Source organism: Syngnathus typhle, linkage group LG4 (assembly GCF_033458585.1).
Source record: "Syngnathus typhle isolate RoL2023-S1 ecotype Sweden linkage group LG4, RoL_Styp_1.0, whole genome shotgun sequence".
NCBI lineage: Eukaryota > Metazoa > Chordata > Actinopteri > Syngnathiformes > Syngnathidae > Syngnathus > Syngnathus typhle.
This window is the reverse complement of record NC_083741.1, coordinates 9781010-9796802: the sequence shown is the minus strand read 5'-3', so window position 1 is coordinate 9796802 and position 15793 is coordinate 9781010. Positions and strand designations below refer to the sequence as shown.

Here is a 15793-nt window from a genome sequence, read left to right as displayed (position 1 = left end):
AACATCAATAACTTCCCAAATATGCTGAGCAGGTGCAAGTCTTGCTTTTTTGCCTTTTTATTTTTGCATTTTCAGTAGTTTGACCACAGCTTCCTTTTAAGGAGACAATGTGAAAACTGTGCGCGCTGCCAAGATGGACACAGGAGGAATCATCATCAGATCATCAGATTAAACTGGGGAAGTAACTTTTGGCTTGATGTTACACAAAGCATTATTCTTAAAATTCCATGAAGACTGTTGGGGTCAATGTGTTTCAGAGTGAAAACAAGGTCAAAATGAAGTAGGGCTTGATGAAATTGAAGGAGCCAGCACCCACACATTGCCAAACATACTCTCAGCTCTGATTCTGTTTACATAGAGGGGGCGAAATGTTGAAGGCAATACACTCAGCACAACTTGTAATTGCTTGTGATTCTCTCCCCTGACTTCAAAGTCAAGGATGGCTGCAGTTCAAAGGTCAAAAGCTCCAGCAGTGCCCAATGCCCCCTCAATTTCCTGTTACGTCTGGTGTGCCAGGTTAAAAGGATCTCAAATGTGAAGGTCACTGTCTGTAGCTCCCTCTTGTCAATCAGGCGTACAAGCAGTTCTTCAAAACGGGCATTTATTCAACTTCTCCACACACATGCCGTGAGAACTAAAAGACATAAAGACTATTAACATAAAACGTTCTCACAGAGAACAATAAACGTTACACACAAAATAACTTAAATCTGCACATGCACTTAAAACACATTCGTCATGTTCTTGCTAACATAACATAGCATGGCTAACATCTAAGGATTACCTCATTGCCGCATTTGCTCGAGGGAGAAAACGAAGAAAAACGTAAATCGTGACAATACAGGTAGGTCTTCAAACTCCGGTTTCAACAATAAACAAAAATGCTATCAGAAAGGAAACAAAATAAGCATTCTTGCATTCTTCACCACTTGCTTATTCAAACGGAAAAACGTCGCCACACGGTGGCTCAAAATCAGACACTCTCGCCCTTGTGTAACTCTCAAAAAGGAACCGCTAACACAAAAACTAAAATTGGTTCCCACTTGGAAACAGAGCTTAGCTCAAAACGTTCAGTGCATTTTCTTATGGCAGCTACACTCCCACCAAATCACTTGTGATTTTCTTCAACCATCTGAGATGAGTAGAACTAAGAGAAAAAGGGCAAGTATAACTGAGGTAAGTATAATTAAGGTAACTATAACTAAGGATTAGGTCATAAGCTAGCTGGCGCTAGGGAGGGGCTCTAGAGAGGGTAGACTGGAGGCTCTCATTCTGCTTCAAGCAAGGTCACAGTCTTATGTATAGGTCTCTCCAGGTAGGTTTGCTTGTTGACTCGTTTTCCAGTGTCACTTAGTTCTGAGTCGCTGATCAATAACTGTATCTTCCTCACATGACCATCTTCACTTGGGTACACTTGTGTGACCTTAGCCAGCTTCCATTCATTTCTTGGTGTATTTTCATCCTTTATAATCACTATGTCATTGATCCTTGCATTTCTCTTCGTCTTGTTCCATTTTTCTCTTTGTTGTAGGTTCAACAGGTACTCTTTCTTCCATCGGGACCAGAATTCTTCAGTTAAGTATTGCACTCTACGCCATCTTTTCCGTAAGTACAGGTCTTCCTTCACAAACTTTCCAGGAGGAGACAGGACTATCGAGGATTTCATCGTCAAAATGTGATTAGGCGTTAGAGGCTGTGGCCCTGTGGGATCATTGAGAAGGTGAGTAGTTAGAGGTCTGCTGTTTATGATTGCCATTACCTCGTACAGGTAAGTCCTCAAAGATGAGCTATCCAGTCTTCGAGAAGACTGATCCAGGATGGATGTCAGCACACTCCTAATGGTCCTGATGTGCCTTTCCCAGGCGCCGCCCATGTGGCTTGCAGAAGGAGTGTTCATCACAAACTCACAGCCAAGTTCTTTTAGACTCTCTTGATCCATCTCTTTTACAGCTTCAAGGAACTCGCGTCTCGCACCCACAAAGTTTGTACCTTGGTCTGATCGAAGTTGTCGAACATTTCCTCGTAGAGCGATGAATGCGCGGAGCGCATTGATAAAAGCGTCAGTAGTCATGTCATCAAGCAGCTCTATGTGTACGGCGCGAGAGCACAAACAGGTGAGTAGCAGACCGTAGCGCTTCAACTCCTTTCTTCCTTCCTTGACGTAGAAAGGACCAAAACAATCCATCCCACAATAGGTAAAGGGAGGAGTGGTCTCCATCCGTTCATGGGGTAAGTCTGCCATTCGTTGGTCCTCCGTACACCTTCTGAACTTTCTACACTTGACACACTTGTAGATGTAGGATGACACCGCTTGACTGCATCCAAGTATCCAGATTCCGTTTGATCGTAGCTCGTTCATTGTTATGCCACGTCCTTGATGCTGCACCCTTTGGTGGTAGTGCTGGATCAGTAGTGTTGTTATGTGGCTGTTCTTAGGCAAGACTGCTGGATGCTTGATGTGTCGATGCAGTGCAGCACGTTCCAGTCGACCTCCCACCCTTAGGATACCTTGCTGGTCCAGGTAAGGGTTTAGTTTGGATAGTCTGTTGTCCTTGCTTATGTCCTTCTTAGTTTGAAGACCTTGTATCTCCTTTGATAAGGTTTCTCTTTGGACAATGCCTATGATCGTGATTTCTGCTTCCTTTCTTTCTTCGAGACTCGTGGCTTCATTGATTCTTTCTGTCAGACCCTTGAGCTCTTTGACACGTCGTTTGAGTCTAGCGATGGCTTTGACTAACATCATCCAGCTGGAGAACTTCTGGAAGCGATCAAGCAGTGAGTCTTCCGTCGTCAAGGTCTTGCCCACGAAGGCCTTTCGAACTTCAGTGTCTTCTGCTAACATCTCTCCCACCTTGATGTCTCCGCTGGGCTTGACTTTGTTGGCCTTGCTCTGCTGGGAACGGTCCTTGTGGCGCTCCTTGTCTTTGTGCCTGTCCGAATCTCTGTCTCGCTCCCTCCGCTCCCGATCCTTCTCCGGCATCCTCCCCGCTGCCTCTTCTTTGGATTTTGTGAATGAGGACTTGCCACTTTCAGAGAGATAAGACTTCTTCTCCTCCAGAAGTGATTTCAGATTGGAAGTGGAGGAAAGCGTCCCATCTTTAAGCTTGTCTTTTCTTTTTCGCTCACAGTCCTTGGAGCGATCGGATCTGCCGTGATCTGAGCTTTTCTCCGAAGGCTTCTTCTTGTCGTAACTCGCGCGGTCCCTTTCTCTGTGATCCGTATCGGAGCGCTTGTCTCGACCTTTTCGGCCGTCTTCGTGCTTCTTGGCGGCGGACAGAGACTTGAGTTTATTGCCCGGGAAGTGGGCGGAAGCGGGCCCGGCTCGCTCTTTTTCCTTCCAGCGCTCCAACTGACTCTGCGGCTCAGCTCTGCTGGCGTGCTCCGACTTGAGCTTTTTTTTCTTGTCCGGATGCCTTTTCTCCATTATGGATAGAAAACGTAGATCTTCCTGTGAGATATGAGCCTCTTCGGCTACTCTTTCGTTGAAGTCTGATTCGAGTGCCTTAATGACTTCTGGTGGTGTGATAACTTGTTTCACAACGATCCTGTGGCTGCTTCCAATTGCATCTCCATAATCGACGCAGGGATCTGCACAGCCAACTATACTCCAGCCCAAGTCTGTTCGTTGAGCGAAAGGCTCATTATCCTTTCCTGACACCACTTCTCTGGGCAACAGGGCCTGAGAACAGTTGTAGCCTATGAGCAGGCCAATCTCACAGTCACATAAAGGAGTGATCTCTCCAGCAAGGTGCTCTAGGTGAGGCCATGATCTTGCTGTCTCAGGTATTGGGACATGACTTAGGTTTGCAGGAATAAACTCTCTTGTGTAGGTTACTGGGAGAGATATTTTCTTTGTCTCATTATAACCTCTGACCTGCAGTCCAGTTAACTTCTGACTCTGGATGACGGTATCTTTGGATGACATCGTGGAGAGCTTTAATTGCACAGGCTGTTTCTTTGTAACTAACACTTCTGCCGTTTCTTGCAGGATGAAGGTGGTGTCGCTTTGGTTGTCCAATAGAGCGTATACGAGCACTTCCTGCTCTGGATTACTTGCTGTGGACAGCCATACAGGAACAACTGTGGAGGAATAGGTGCTCCTCTTGTCTTGCACCACTCTGTTAGCTGTTGCCTCTACTGGTGTCTCTTCTTTCTCTTCAGACTCTGATAAGTCTTCCTTTTTCTTAAAGCGTCTCCCACTCTCCTTTCTTTTGTCATCCTCTTGTTCTTTCCTATCGTCTTCCCTTGGACGATTTTCATGTAGACATGTTGGATGCTTCCTTTTGCATGTCTCACAAATGCTTCGCTTCTCACAGTTCTTGGACTGATGTCCTGATTTCAAACATCCAAAGCAGAGCTCGTTTGTTTTCACAAACTTGACTCGTTCTGCAGTTGTCTCTTTCAAGAACCTTCGACATGTCTGTAAGCCATGATTTGACTTCTCACAGAATACACATCCTTTAGCATCTGTTTTCTCTTCAGAGCTACTTGCTAGCACCTTAGCACCAACACTTCGTGTTTTTTGTGGCTTCTCCTTTCCACCATCTCCAGACTTCAGAGCGTGAAGGGAGGTAATCGGATTACAAGCTATATCGGCTTCCTCTGTGACGAATTCCACGAACTGATCGAAGCTGGGGAAAGTCTCATTTTCCTTTTCCATCCTGGTCACCCTTCGGTTCCATCTTGCTGTAAGCCAGTCGGGGAGCTTGGAGAGCATTCGTTGGTTTTCACCACAGTCGTTAAGGACCTCCAGGCTCTTTATTTGCGACGTGGCTGCTTGACAGCCTTGAAGGAAGTCTGAGAACTCTCGTAGCTGAATGCTTTCCTTGGGTCCTATGTTTGGCCATGAGGCCAGCTTATCTCTGAAAGCCTTAGCAACCATAAAGGAGCTTCCATATCTTTTTTCCAGGACATCGAGCGCTGTCTGATAGGCTGCATCTGTTCCCAGAAGGAAGTATCCCTCAATGGCTTTCTTTGCTGGTCCACCAACATATTTTTGTAGGTAGTAGATTTTTTCGTTCGCTGGTATATTCTTTCTGCCTATCAGCGTTTGAAAGGACATTTCCCAGCCCTTGTACTTTAGTGGATCTCCACTGAAAACAGCAGGCTCTGGTGCTGGGAGACGGCTTACACTGAAGGACTCTGCTAGTACCTTGGCGAAATCAGTTGTGCTATCCTCTTTGGGAGTAGTTATAGAAGATTGCATCCTTGTGATTAATTGTGGCGTGACAGCAGGTTTTGAGTCGAATGTAAGCCTTTCTCGTTTGGGCTTATAATCCTTGAATAGATCCAGCAAGTCTGAGGTTGATCCTTGTTCTTGTTTATACACTTCTAGTTTGGCCTTGGCGGCATTCATCTTTTTTATGGTCTCTAAGCGTTCTATCTTTCTGCGCTTTTCTTCCAAGACCTGTTTATTTGCAGCACATTCTTCTTCTTGTTGTGCAAGCCTTTGTCTGTACTCAGCTTCTAGGTTTCTGAGTTCACGTTCCTCACGCTCCACTTGCTCTTGGACTTCCAAAGTGGCTTCATTTGCGGCTAATTCTGCTGCAGCTTCACTTATTTTTGAAGATTTACATGACGATTTACTTGAGAGTGATGATCTTGAGCTTGCACTGCATGCTTCTGATACTTCTAATGAGAACACAGAGCCAGTCTCAAACCACTCTATTTCTTGCTCGTTATCTTTGTCTTGGAGATGGTTCCAAGCATGCTCTAATATCTGCCTTGAGACAGTGTCGCAGGTGTCTGTTCGACGACGCGTCTCTTTATCAGGGATTATGCATTTGCGCAGGTCTTCGTACGCCTGCTGTACATCATTTGATGCTTCTTTTATCTTGTTGATGAGAGTTTGTAGGTTCTCTTGAGAAGAGGCTCCCTCTATCTCCTTCCTTGATTTCTTAGCAAGAATCTTCCACTTGTCATAGGTACGTGAGAAACGATGTTGGAGACCTTTGAGTTTAGTCTCTTCGAGTTCTTGTCCCTTCTCAGTGAGCCTTCTCGATCTTTCACTTCTTCTTAGTGCATCTTCTGGGGCAGGTTGTTTGCCTTCACTTATTTCAGTCTCCCTCTTAAGAGTTTTATCTGCTTGCTCACTATCCATTTTTAGGAAGTCTCATGAACTCAGTATTTATCTGATTTACTAATGTAATGATGTTATAGTTTTATCACTTGACTACAGTAGGCTATCTTGAATTACTACTGACTCCTGTAATTTACTTTATCAACCAACCTGTCTAATATATTGACTAAATGTACAATAAACTTAATTTTTCATTGCAATGACTTAATCACTTAAATGTTGTTCTACACCTTTGAATGTTCGCAAATGAACTTGTTTTCAAATGCTATGAATGGTCGTTCACACCTCAATCAGACATTACTAGGTGCAAATAAGCACGCACTTAAACCTTACAACATGCACACATCACCATAACATTGCACAATTTAGCACTTGTAGGTCCCTTTACAGCAATTGAGGCTAGTCCACCTTTAAACATTTAACTTGTTCAAATGTTTTACTTATTGTTGACTGGCACCCAAAGCTCTCTGGACTCAGGTAGCTACTTGTGTAGGCAGGTGAATGTACAGTCTCTTATCTGTCCGATGGAAGAGGTATGTGAAGTGACTTGCTTGTAGCTCTGCCGAACACCGTCTTGTTCTGGGGCCGGGTTGGCTGAGTTCTCACTGTAGCTCCCTCTTGTCAATCAGGCGTACAAGCAGTTCTTCAAAACGGGCATTTATTCAACTTCTCCACACACATGCCGTGAGAACTAAAAGACATAAAGACTATTAACATAAAACGTTCTCACAGAGAACAATAAACGTTACACACAAAATAACTTAAATCTGCACATGCACTTAAAACACATTCGTCATGTTCTTGCTAACATAACATAGCATGGCTAACATCTAAGGATTACCTCATTGCCGCATTTGCTCGAGGGAGAAAACGAAGAAAAACGTAAATCGTGACAATACAGGTAGGTCTTCAAACTCCGGTTTCAACAATAAACAAAAATGCTATCAGAAAGGAAACAAAATAAGCATTCTTGCATTCTTCACCACTTGCTTATTCAAACGGAAAAACGTCGCCACACGGTGGCTCAAAATCAGACACTCTCGCCCTTGTGTAACTCTCAAAAAGGAACCGCTAACACAAAAACTAAAATTGGTTCCCACTTGGAAACAGAGCTTAGCTCAAAACGTTCAGTGCATTTTCTTATGGCAGCTACACTGTCTTTTAGATTCTACCAGACAAAAACATCAACTGGTCCCAGTTCAGCTTTATTTCACCTTATATACGGAAGACCAATAAACATATCCCATTAGCCGTTTGTATCAATTGAAATGAAGTCGTATTACCTTGGTACAATATTTGTTGTGGCTGGTCATTGTACGTTCTTGTTCATCTTGAATCAACTGCAACAGTTAAGGCCATTTTGAAAAAGGTGCATGCAAAGAATCTAAGGCAAGCTTTGTAAATGGAATGCTTTTTCAACTCCCTTATTTCATCTTGTCAGGAGAAACCCTTTTTTCAGCCATCCATGGCGCATGAGAAGCCTTTGCTCTTCTCTCCAACTTCAAGCAGCGGCCAAGAAGGACTCTCATATGCTGTAAATTATCTCGGGATCCGTCTCACTCCAACAGCATGAAATGGAAAGTGGGTGGACAAACATAAATTTGTGTGTACGTTTTATTGAAAGTATTACTTACGATATTGAACCTAGTAAGACCGGCTCCGTGGAAGAGTAGGGTTGAAATATCAAATAAGCCTCAATGTTCTGCACACACACACATACTATATTTATATATTGGTGATTTTGTGGGGGTTGGGCAAACATGCGTGTGAGGAAACCCAGTGCTAAATTACACTGAAACCTGGTCCCTCTCACAAGCCACATGTGGGATTGGCCCTGACAACTGGATGCAGTGCTGCTCTCATTTTGGTTACTTTGTTTACAACCCTATAATAGAGACAGCACCGGACCACAGGGCAGGACACAGACAAACCAAAAGCAAGCTATCCTGGAAAGGTTTCCGGAGAAGAATGACCTTAGCTAAAATGAGTGTATGGAATGGATTAACTCAAGCTTTGATTTTTGTTGGTATTTTTATTTTCTTGCAACAATTGACTTTCAAACTGAGTGGAAGGACTGCAACAGGAGGTAGTGGTTTGTTGAGTTAAGCGGCTGCGTATGTAATTACAAGAGAAATGTGTAATTATATTGCAAATGGATCTGAATTTCACCACCATACTCCCTCTCTTTGCATTAACAGTGCGATCATTGACGCACTTTGTTTACACGTAAAAGATACAAACTCTCAATTTAGGAATGTAGTCATCACCTACACTCAAATAACATGCATACACGTGAGTGCGTGCACCGACAATGTCACAGCTTGAGCTGATTTGGTTTCCTTGTTTCAGGTCAACTCTTTTGATTTGTCTTTTTTAGGTTCAAGGCATGTCTCGAATAGACAAAACTATTGCCATCCGTCAACTGTCTATAATTAGTCAAAGACATAAATGATCAACTAAAGCAAAAATAAACATTTATATTTATGAGTTGTGCTTAAAATGATTCCGACTCATGCAGATTTTGTTACAAGTAGCCAACATGGTAATAAAAAAAAAAATCATTATTTTCAAATTGATTATTATAACCACTAGTTCACTTTGCCATGTAGCCTTGCAGAAGAAATAGGATAAAATGGCTGCATGGTTGCATTATCAACAGACAGCCAAACTGCTGAGTATCGTCAATTTTTTAATAAAAAATTAAATAAGACAAAAACATCCCTGCAGCATAATATGGAACTCAATTTTACTTGTATGGGTTGGATGTAAAATAAAAATGTACAGATGCCAAGTGGACATTGACACCTTTACATGACAGGCGACATTTAGCAAGGAAACTGGATTGCATGCAAGAAGAAAACAGACATGGAAATGACATGACAAGATCAGGTTTGCATTTAATTTAACAACATAATGTCTTCTATGTCATAATTTAGGATTGCAATAGATCCTGTGTATAAAAAATACTGCTTTCTTTTGCTCTGCAGCATCAGAATCTTTTCATCTGTCGCCGATCTTGTCTTCGCTGCCTTTTCTCATTCACTTCCTCCGGTGCCGATTGGCTTGTTGCAGAAAACCATGGGCCCAGAATGTTCACCCAAAGCAGGTGAGCGGCGCGTGCCGGTGCCTGGCAAACAACGCACACATTACGTCTCTTTAAAATAAGCAATCGAACAAATGTACGTGGGACGTGAGTAAAAAAATAAAGTGAAAACTCTTACCAGCAACCACAGGTACCAAAAATATGAAGAGATACAGCTGAGGACTTGGACAAACACTGTGAGTAGGATAACATCCTTCAGGTGCCTGGTGGAGATAAAAATAAAAATAGATATTTAATGTAATGTATTTTAATGATGTAACTTGTGAATGCATTCATTCAAGTTACATACAAATTTGAAATATTTTATGGTGCGACAGTATAATGTGGTGTGATCACTGACTCTGCCATTCCTTGTTCCATGTTCAAGTCTATTCCTCCATCAAAGAGACTTCCGTCCTCAGCAAACACTGGTTTGGCCATCGTGGACATGGAGCGGTAACTCCCAACGTACACAGCTAGCGCAAATGCGAATAGCAGCTGCATGAAAATGGAAAGATCCAAAAATGTACTTAAAATAATAGTTGGCCAAAGATTTCCAACAGCATATCAATCAATATACATAATGCTCACCCATGTCCAAAAAGTCGATGAACTGTAGAAGATGAAAAGATTTACAGCAACATATATGGCCTGTGCATAATTAATATTATTTTAGAGTTAGAAAATCGACCAACAATACATCAGTTTATTATAAATCAATTATGAATGGACACATATGCAACATTACTGCTTACATTAGCTCCCAGAATGACTCTTGTGTAGAACTTGAGAGTTGACTCGTTGTCCTCGAAAATCTGCTTCTTTCCTTTGGTACCAACTTTGCCTTTGGGCTGTAAAGAGAGATTGAGAGACAGGGGGGGTCGGTTTCATTAATAACTTCATATATGCACTTCGTGTCATTAAATGAATTGCTGGTTTGAAATGGTTTTGGTTTCGCTCTTGACGTTTACTATATATTTAATTGGACGTAAATAGAAGTTTCTAGATGTTTTTCACAAATAATATCGTCCTCATTTTGCATACAATGTTTAGTTATTTTGTACATTTACTCTATGACTAGATTTGTTTAAAACGTACATAAATTGCAACAGTCATTTGTGAACTAAATGAAAAAAATCACTGGAAAAAAACTGGTGGTGATGTGTTAATCAATCCATGGTCCAAATGTGCACAGATAACGTCGCAGTCGAACAGTTGAGCCAGTGAAAGAAAAAGTGCAAGTATGTGCAACCTCACCGCCATTATCTCTCAGAGAGATACTTGTGCACGCTTCCACTGTGTCCCCTTACAGTACGCTGTCCTCGAACCAACTTTAATACGTATGTTACCTCATCGAAAACTCGCGGAAAAATTCACTCCTTATTTCTTGTAACACATCAGCGTTAGACCCGTCTGAGATCAGCAGTTCCGGCGAGTGAAATAAACGTCATTCTGGTTCTTCAAAACTGAAATTTGGTGGTTGTCTGCCCTCTGGTGGCCGTCTTGCAACTAAAGCATTGCGTTGTACAGTAGAACAAACAGAACGTTTAACTGTACATTTTTAATTTGACGTTGTATTTATTATTACAGATATGTGATTTGTAAAGCATTTCCACTACTTTCCAAATTGTTTGTCCTAATTAATGCGTTTTCAAATACAAATTTTTAATCATTTATTATTATTTTAGTTGACTATTTATATTATATATATATATTTTTTTTCTGAGCATTTCGACTGCCCACCAAACTCAGTGTTGTATGTTAACTACAGAGTAAACCATTCTAACCATCCGATTATCAAATTACTCGTGCTATTTTTTAAATTTTATTTTAAATTAGTGTTTGTGTGTAACGCGACCCTCGTGAGGATTAAGCAGTTCAGAAAATGAATGGATGCGTGAGTCCGTGCGTCCGGGTGTGTGTTATACTTTCCTTATAAGTAAATGAGAAGCTGTCAAAAAGTGCTTTTTTTGCTGGTCGGTCTACCACACCCAAAAAGGCGGCTGCATTTTAGCACAGGGACACCTCTCTCCTCATGGGCTGTTTTCTATTGGCTCCTTTTCGACCTTTGTCGGCCACCGTCGAAGCAGAGATTCATCCACAGTCCATCCGTGTTTGTTTTGACGAGCAGTCCTTATGTAGTTTCACAACTTAATTGTAAGTCAGGTAGGGAGAGAGGCTCTCTCTGACATTTTAACACATTATGGATTTTTTGCTTCAAGTAAAATTAGGCGCGCTGGTCGGTTTGTTACTTCTAACTCTTTTTTTCGGCTTCATCCCCGCGAGAGTCGCTTGGTTCAGAAACACAAATGGGACAGGTAAGTGAAGTTACTGATCTTAACGAATTTCTTGCTATTTATTTTTGAATTACGTTGACCGAATTACAGGTAAACTGAGGCTTAATTTACAATCAAAACTATTTTTTTAAGGCGGACTCTGATCGACCTGGCTGGATGTATGAATGATTTTTTACTCAGTGAAGAGTCACGTGCTAGATGAATCGTCAGTGATTCTATCAACTTGCACATGATCGATTCCGTAGGTCTAATATGCTGATTAATACCCAGGGAATAAAACTATTTTGTTTTTTTAATACAGAATTTGAGTTTGCTGCAGTCGTTTTTATACATGAATATAAACTCCATTCTGCCCAAAGTTTGGGTCACCTGACCTGACAATGACCGTGTGCTGTAGCCCAAAGGCATCGTAAATGTTTGTATATTTTCATAATGCAGCAAGGGTGGTTGTCATAGTGAATTTGTCCAAAGTGCATCTCAACTCGTCGAGTGTGGAAGTGAAAATATTACTTCTCTCTGAGCACCATAAGAAGGATCTGAAAACTAATCTATGACGTGTTGGTCTAATCTGTCATTAAATCACACATAAAAAAAAGACTGTGGGATCAAATTAATTGCATGACCATGTGTGATATCGGAATTTAATATATATACGTATATATTTTTAAATGTTGCATTTTCAGAGACTCACAGCACAGTTTTGAGTCTGATTAGCTGCTTTGCCGGTGGAGTCTTTCTGGCAGCATGTTTGCTGGATATTATCCCAGATTACCTGGCGGACATCAATGCTGCCCTGGCATCAATGGAGGTACAGTTAACCTGCCTGCTGGATAATCTGCCTACCGATTACTTTTGTGATCAGAAAATTTACTACATAAGAGCGCTTGACAGTAAGCTGTAATAATATTGTGGTTGCGTGTGATGTTATTCTCATATCAGGAATATGTATTTCATATGATTGACTTCATTTTATACGTATTTGCTTTAGCAAAACTTTGTGATGGCAAGGCTTGATCGCATTGTCTCTCACAGGTCAACTTCCCACTTCCTATGTTCATCATCGCTGCCGGCTTCTTCGGTGTCCTCATGTTGGAGAGGATCGTTCTGAACTGTCGGGAGAATAGTGGGACTGGGAATGAGAGAGTCCCACTTATACAGGACAACAGGAATGGCCACGGGCACACCCATGTCCACACCTCCTCCGTGAGTCCGGATCTGGAGAGCAGCGGCCACCATGTCCATGTGGACTTTCAGGCCCACTCGCCTTTTCGCTCCTTTATGCTCTTCCTCTCGTTGTCACTCCACTCCGTGTTCGAGGGGCTTGCTATCGGCCTGCAGGATACTGATTCAAAGGTAATAAAAGAGGGAATGACATTTCCTGACATTGAATTATCTCAAGGTTGCAGATAATATTGAATATTAAGCAAGGTTTTCTCCGATTGTTTAATTGCACTTTTGCAGAGTCTTGACTAACAGTTCTTTACCAGTTCTACTGTTCAGTGCATCTGGAGTGCCAGTGCTGTATTGCACGGTATTCACAGCTATCAGGAAGAATAGCAAACACAATCGGTCTAATGAAATTAATTGAAAAACGAATATTTCATCCTCCAGGTGTTGGAAATCTGCATCGCCATACTGGTCCACAAGAGTATCATCGTATTCAGCCTGTCAGTGAAGCTGGTCCAGAGCGCAGTTCGTCCCGCATGGGTTGCCGCTTACATTGTCGTGTTCGCCGTCATGTCGCCTTTGGGCATCGCCATCGGCATCAGCGTGATCGAGGCCCAGCTGGCGGCCGGCGCGCTCATCCAATCCGTTCTGGAGGGCCTCGCGGCGGGGACCTTTGTCTACATCACCTTCCTTGAGATCCTCCCGCATGAGCTCAACTCCCCCGGGAAGCAGCTGCTGAAGGTGCTCTTCATCCTGCTGGGATTCGCCGTCATGGCCGCTCTCACGTTCGTGGGCTGAAACGAAGCCGGTCGGGTGCATGTCAAGATTTTGACTTTGTGTTTGACGTCATCTCTGTTCTGAGCATGGAGATAACATTTTTTCCTCACCTTATGACAGTATTGTAGGTCCTTGACTTTTCATGTCCACCAGTGCATTTTTTTAAAGGGACAAATTAACATTGCTTGATTTTTTTTTTTTTTTTTTTTTTTTTTTTTTTACGACCTTTCTGTCTACCTCTTAAAATAATTCATGATTGGTTTATAAGTATACGTTGTTTTACTTAAGAACAGGTCTTGATTAATAACCATGCTAGTCAAGAGTAAACAGCACATCTAAACTTTCACATGTCACTGGCAAACAAGTTGAACTTGAAGGAACCACTGAAGATGTTTACCATGTGTATCACATTGTGTTTTATCCAATTGAGTCACATTATTAGCAACTACATTTGTGTCCATTTACTTTTGGTTCATTTGACTGAAATGATCATTGCTTCCTTACAAGTGCCTCCAAACGTGTATACATACGTACATAATTAATTTTAAAGTTATTTTTCCTTTGTTTTTGTTTTTTTGCTTCTAGTAGCCTATCACTGACCTCATGACATTTGATTTGTACTGAGACTTTATGTCGCTGCCTTTAACCCATTTTTGATCTCAGTAATATTTTGTTGCTTGTATGATCCATAATGAGATTTTGTGAGCTTGCTTAAAAGTAGGCACTCTTCCTGATGCATTGTGTATTAAAACCCCAAATGAAAATGTAATCAAGAAAAAACTGAGATTTTTTTAAAACTTTTTTTTTTTTAAATAAAATATTGATATCTGAGAAAGCTTGTATGTACTGAACTAAAATGAACCAAAAAAGTACGAGAGGCAAAATAAATTAATGCTTTTTATGATCCAATAAATTCATACATAACAGGTTTCTGTCTAGATATCATGATAAGAAATATCCCACTTAGCGTTGATCTTAGTGTTCAATTCAGTTTGCAATTGAGGAACTATGATTATCCCACAACTGACAGGGTTTGTTCCAACACTGGGATTTGAAAGTCCTGTTCCCTCTTACAACTGAGGTGAAATGTTAAGCATGATTGCGTAAAGCACAGGGGTCAGTTCTCCATTTAGCCATAAAGTCCTGTTCCCTATTATAAATGAAATGTTCAACACTATTGTTTAAAGCACAGGGGCGTCAAACTCAAGGCCGGGGGGCTCAGAGCTGGCTGGCCACATCATTTTATGTGGCCCGTGAAAGCAAATCATGTGTCAACTTCTATGATCAGAATCACCTTGCTAAATTCCGTACCATCGTGTAAAATATTTTCGTAACTCTTTTCACAGTAACTTGAATTATTGGGTACCGTACAGTGGATAAAACACTATGTAAGTGCCCTCCATTTACCGTATTTTCCGGCCTATAAGGCGCACCGGACTATAAGGCGCACCTCCAATGAATGGCCCATTTTAAAACTTTATCCTTATATAAGGCGCACCGGACTATAAGGCGCACCATTAATGCATCATGTCAGATTTTTAATCCAAATCAAATCATTCTCCATTTTATCTTTTTTATTTCAACTTCAGACGGAACAAATTACTTTATAATCATAAAATAATGATCCATAGTCTTTTTAAGTCATGATTCATAGTCTTCAGCGGGCCACTTATGATTGATTTCATGACACAATACTTCGGGCCAGTTTGAATTTAGGAATTTGGTCCATATATAAGGCGCACTGTTGGTTTTTGAGAAAATTTTAGGTTTTTAGGTGCGCCTTATAGGGCGGAAAATACGGTACTTTTTATCCTTGACTATTAGTAATTTCAAAACAAGTCAATTTGATGTGTATTTATAATAATACGATGAGACAATTAAACATAGTTTCATCAACAGCCGATGGAAGCCATAACTATTACTACTTGCAAGCAGCATTGTGGAATTTGTGGTTTATTTATACAAAGTATTATGAACTCGTATATGGATAAACAAGGATTTGTAACAATATTGGTTACCTGGTCTTCACTGCGGGATCAGTTTTATCGGATCCGAGACAAATATTTGTTGCTGAAAGCAATTGAATATAATTGTGCAAAAACGTTTATCCTTAGTAATACAATCAATGCAACGTCCAATGCATTATCGTTGATGATAACATACTGCCATCTACTGGATCCTTTTATGTACTACAATGCAAGTGGATTAAAAGCACCGTTAGTGTTTCACCTCATTACAAAAAGTATGTAAAGTATAAAAATGCTTTTAATCTTTATGTCCATGCACTAAAATAATATTTTTTATGAATACCCGCTGGTATGTTTTATATCTGAATTTATTCTAATAATACATTTGATGTGGGTGGCACGGTGGGGCACTGGTTAGCACGCC

At 41.2% G+C, this 15793-nt stretch overlaps 3 protein-coding genes across 4 annotated transcripts; 1 reads left to right on the top strand and 2 right to left on the bottom strand.

The window, feature by feature from the left end:
* Positions 1 to 584: 584 nt before the first annotated feature.
* Positions 585 to 7251, bottom strand: LOC133153192 (uncharacterized). 2 transcript variants are annotated; one of them, XR_009714269.1, is made up of 3 exons: positions 6921 to 7251; positions 785 to 6770; positions 585 to 634 (listed from the first exon to the last, which is right to left on the bottom strand). XR_009714269.1 is itself a non-coding variant. In XM_061277300.1 (2 exons), the coding sequence occupies exon 2, from the start codon at positions 6098 to 6100 to the stop codon at positions 1268 to 1270; it is 4833 nt and encodes a 1610-aa protein (XP_061133284.1). In that variant the 5' UTR covers positions 6101 to 6770; positions 6921 to 7251; the 3' UTR covers positions 585 to 1267. The 2 variants fall into 2 exon arrangements, 1 of the variants encoding a protein (XP_061133284.1); XM_061277300.1 differs by having other exon boundaries at positions 585 to 6770.
* Positions 7252 to 8755: 1504 nt separating this feature from the next.
* Positions 8756 to 10611, bottom strand: tmem208 (transmembrane protein 208). The gene is made up of 6 exons (XM_061277304.1): positions 10419 to 10611; positions 9917 to 10012; positions 9753 to 9812; positions 9523 to 9659; positions 9301 to 9385; positions 8756 to 9206 (listed from the first exon to the last, which is right to left on the bottom strand). The coding sequence occupies exons 1-6, from the start codon at positions 10422 to 10424 to the stop codon at positions 9069 to 9071; spliced, it is 522 nt and encodes a 173-aa protein (XP_061133288.1). The 5' UTR covers positions 10425 to 10611; the 3' UTR covers positions 8756 to 9068.
* A 548-nt stretch (positions 10612 to 11159) lies between these two features.
* Positions 11160 to 14330, top strand: slc39a1 (solute carrier family 39 member 1). The gene is made up of 4 exons (XM_061277301.1): positions 11160 to 11479; positions 12142 to 12266; positions 12491 to 12811; positions 13070 to 14330. The coding sequence occupies exons 1-4, from the start codon at positions 11365 to 11367 to the stop codon at positions 13421 to 13423; spliced, it is 915 nt and encodes a 304-aa protein (XP_061133285.1). The 5' UTR covers positions 11160 to 11364; the 3' UTR covers positions 13424 to 14330.
* Positions 14331 to 15793: the final 1463 nt, after the last annotated feature.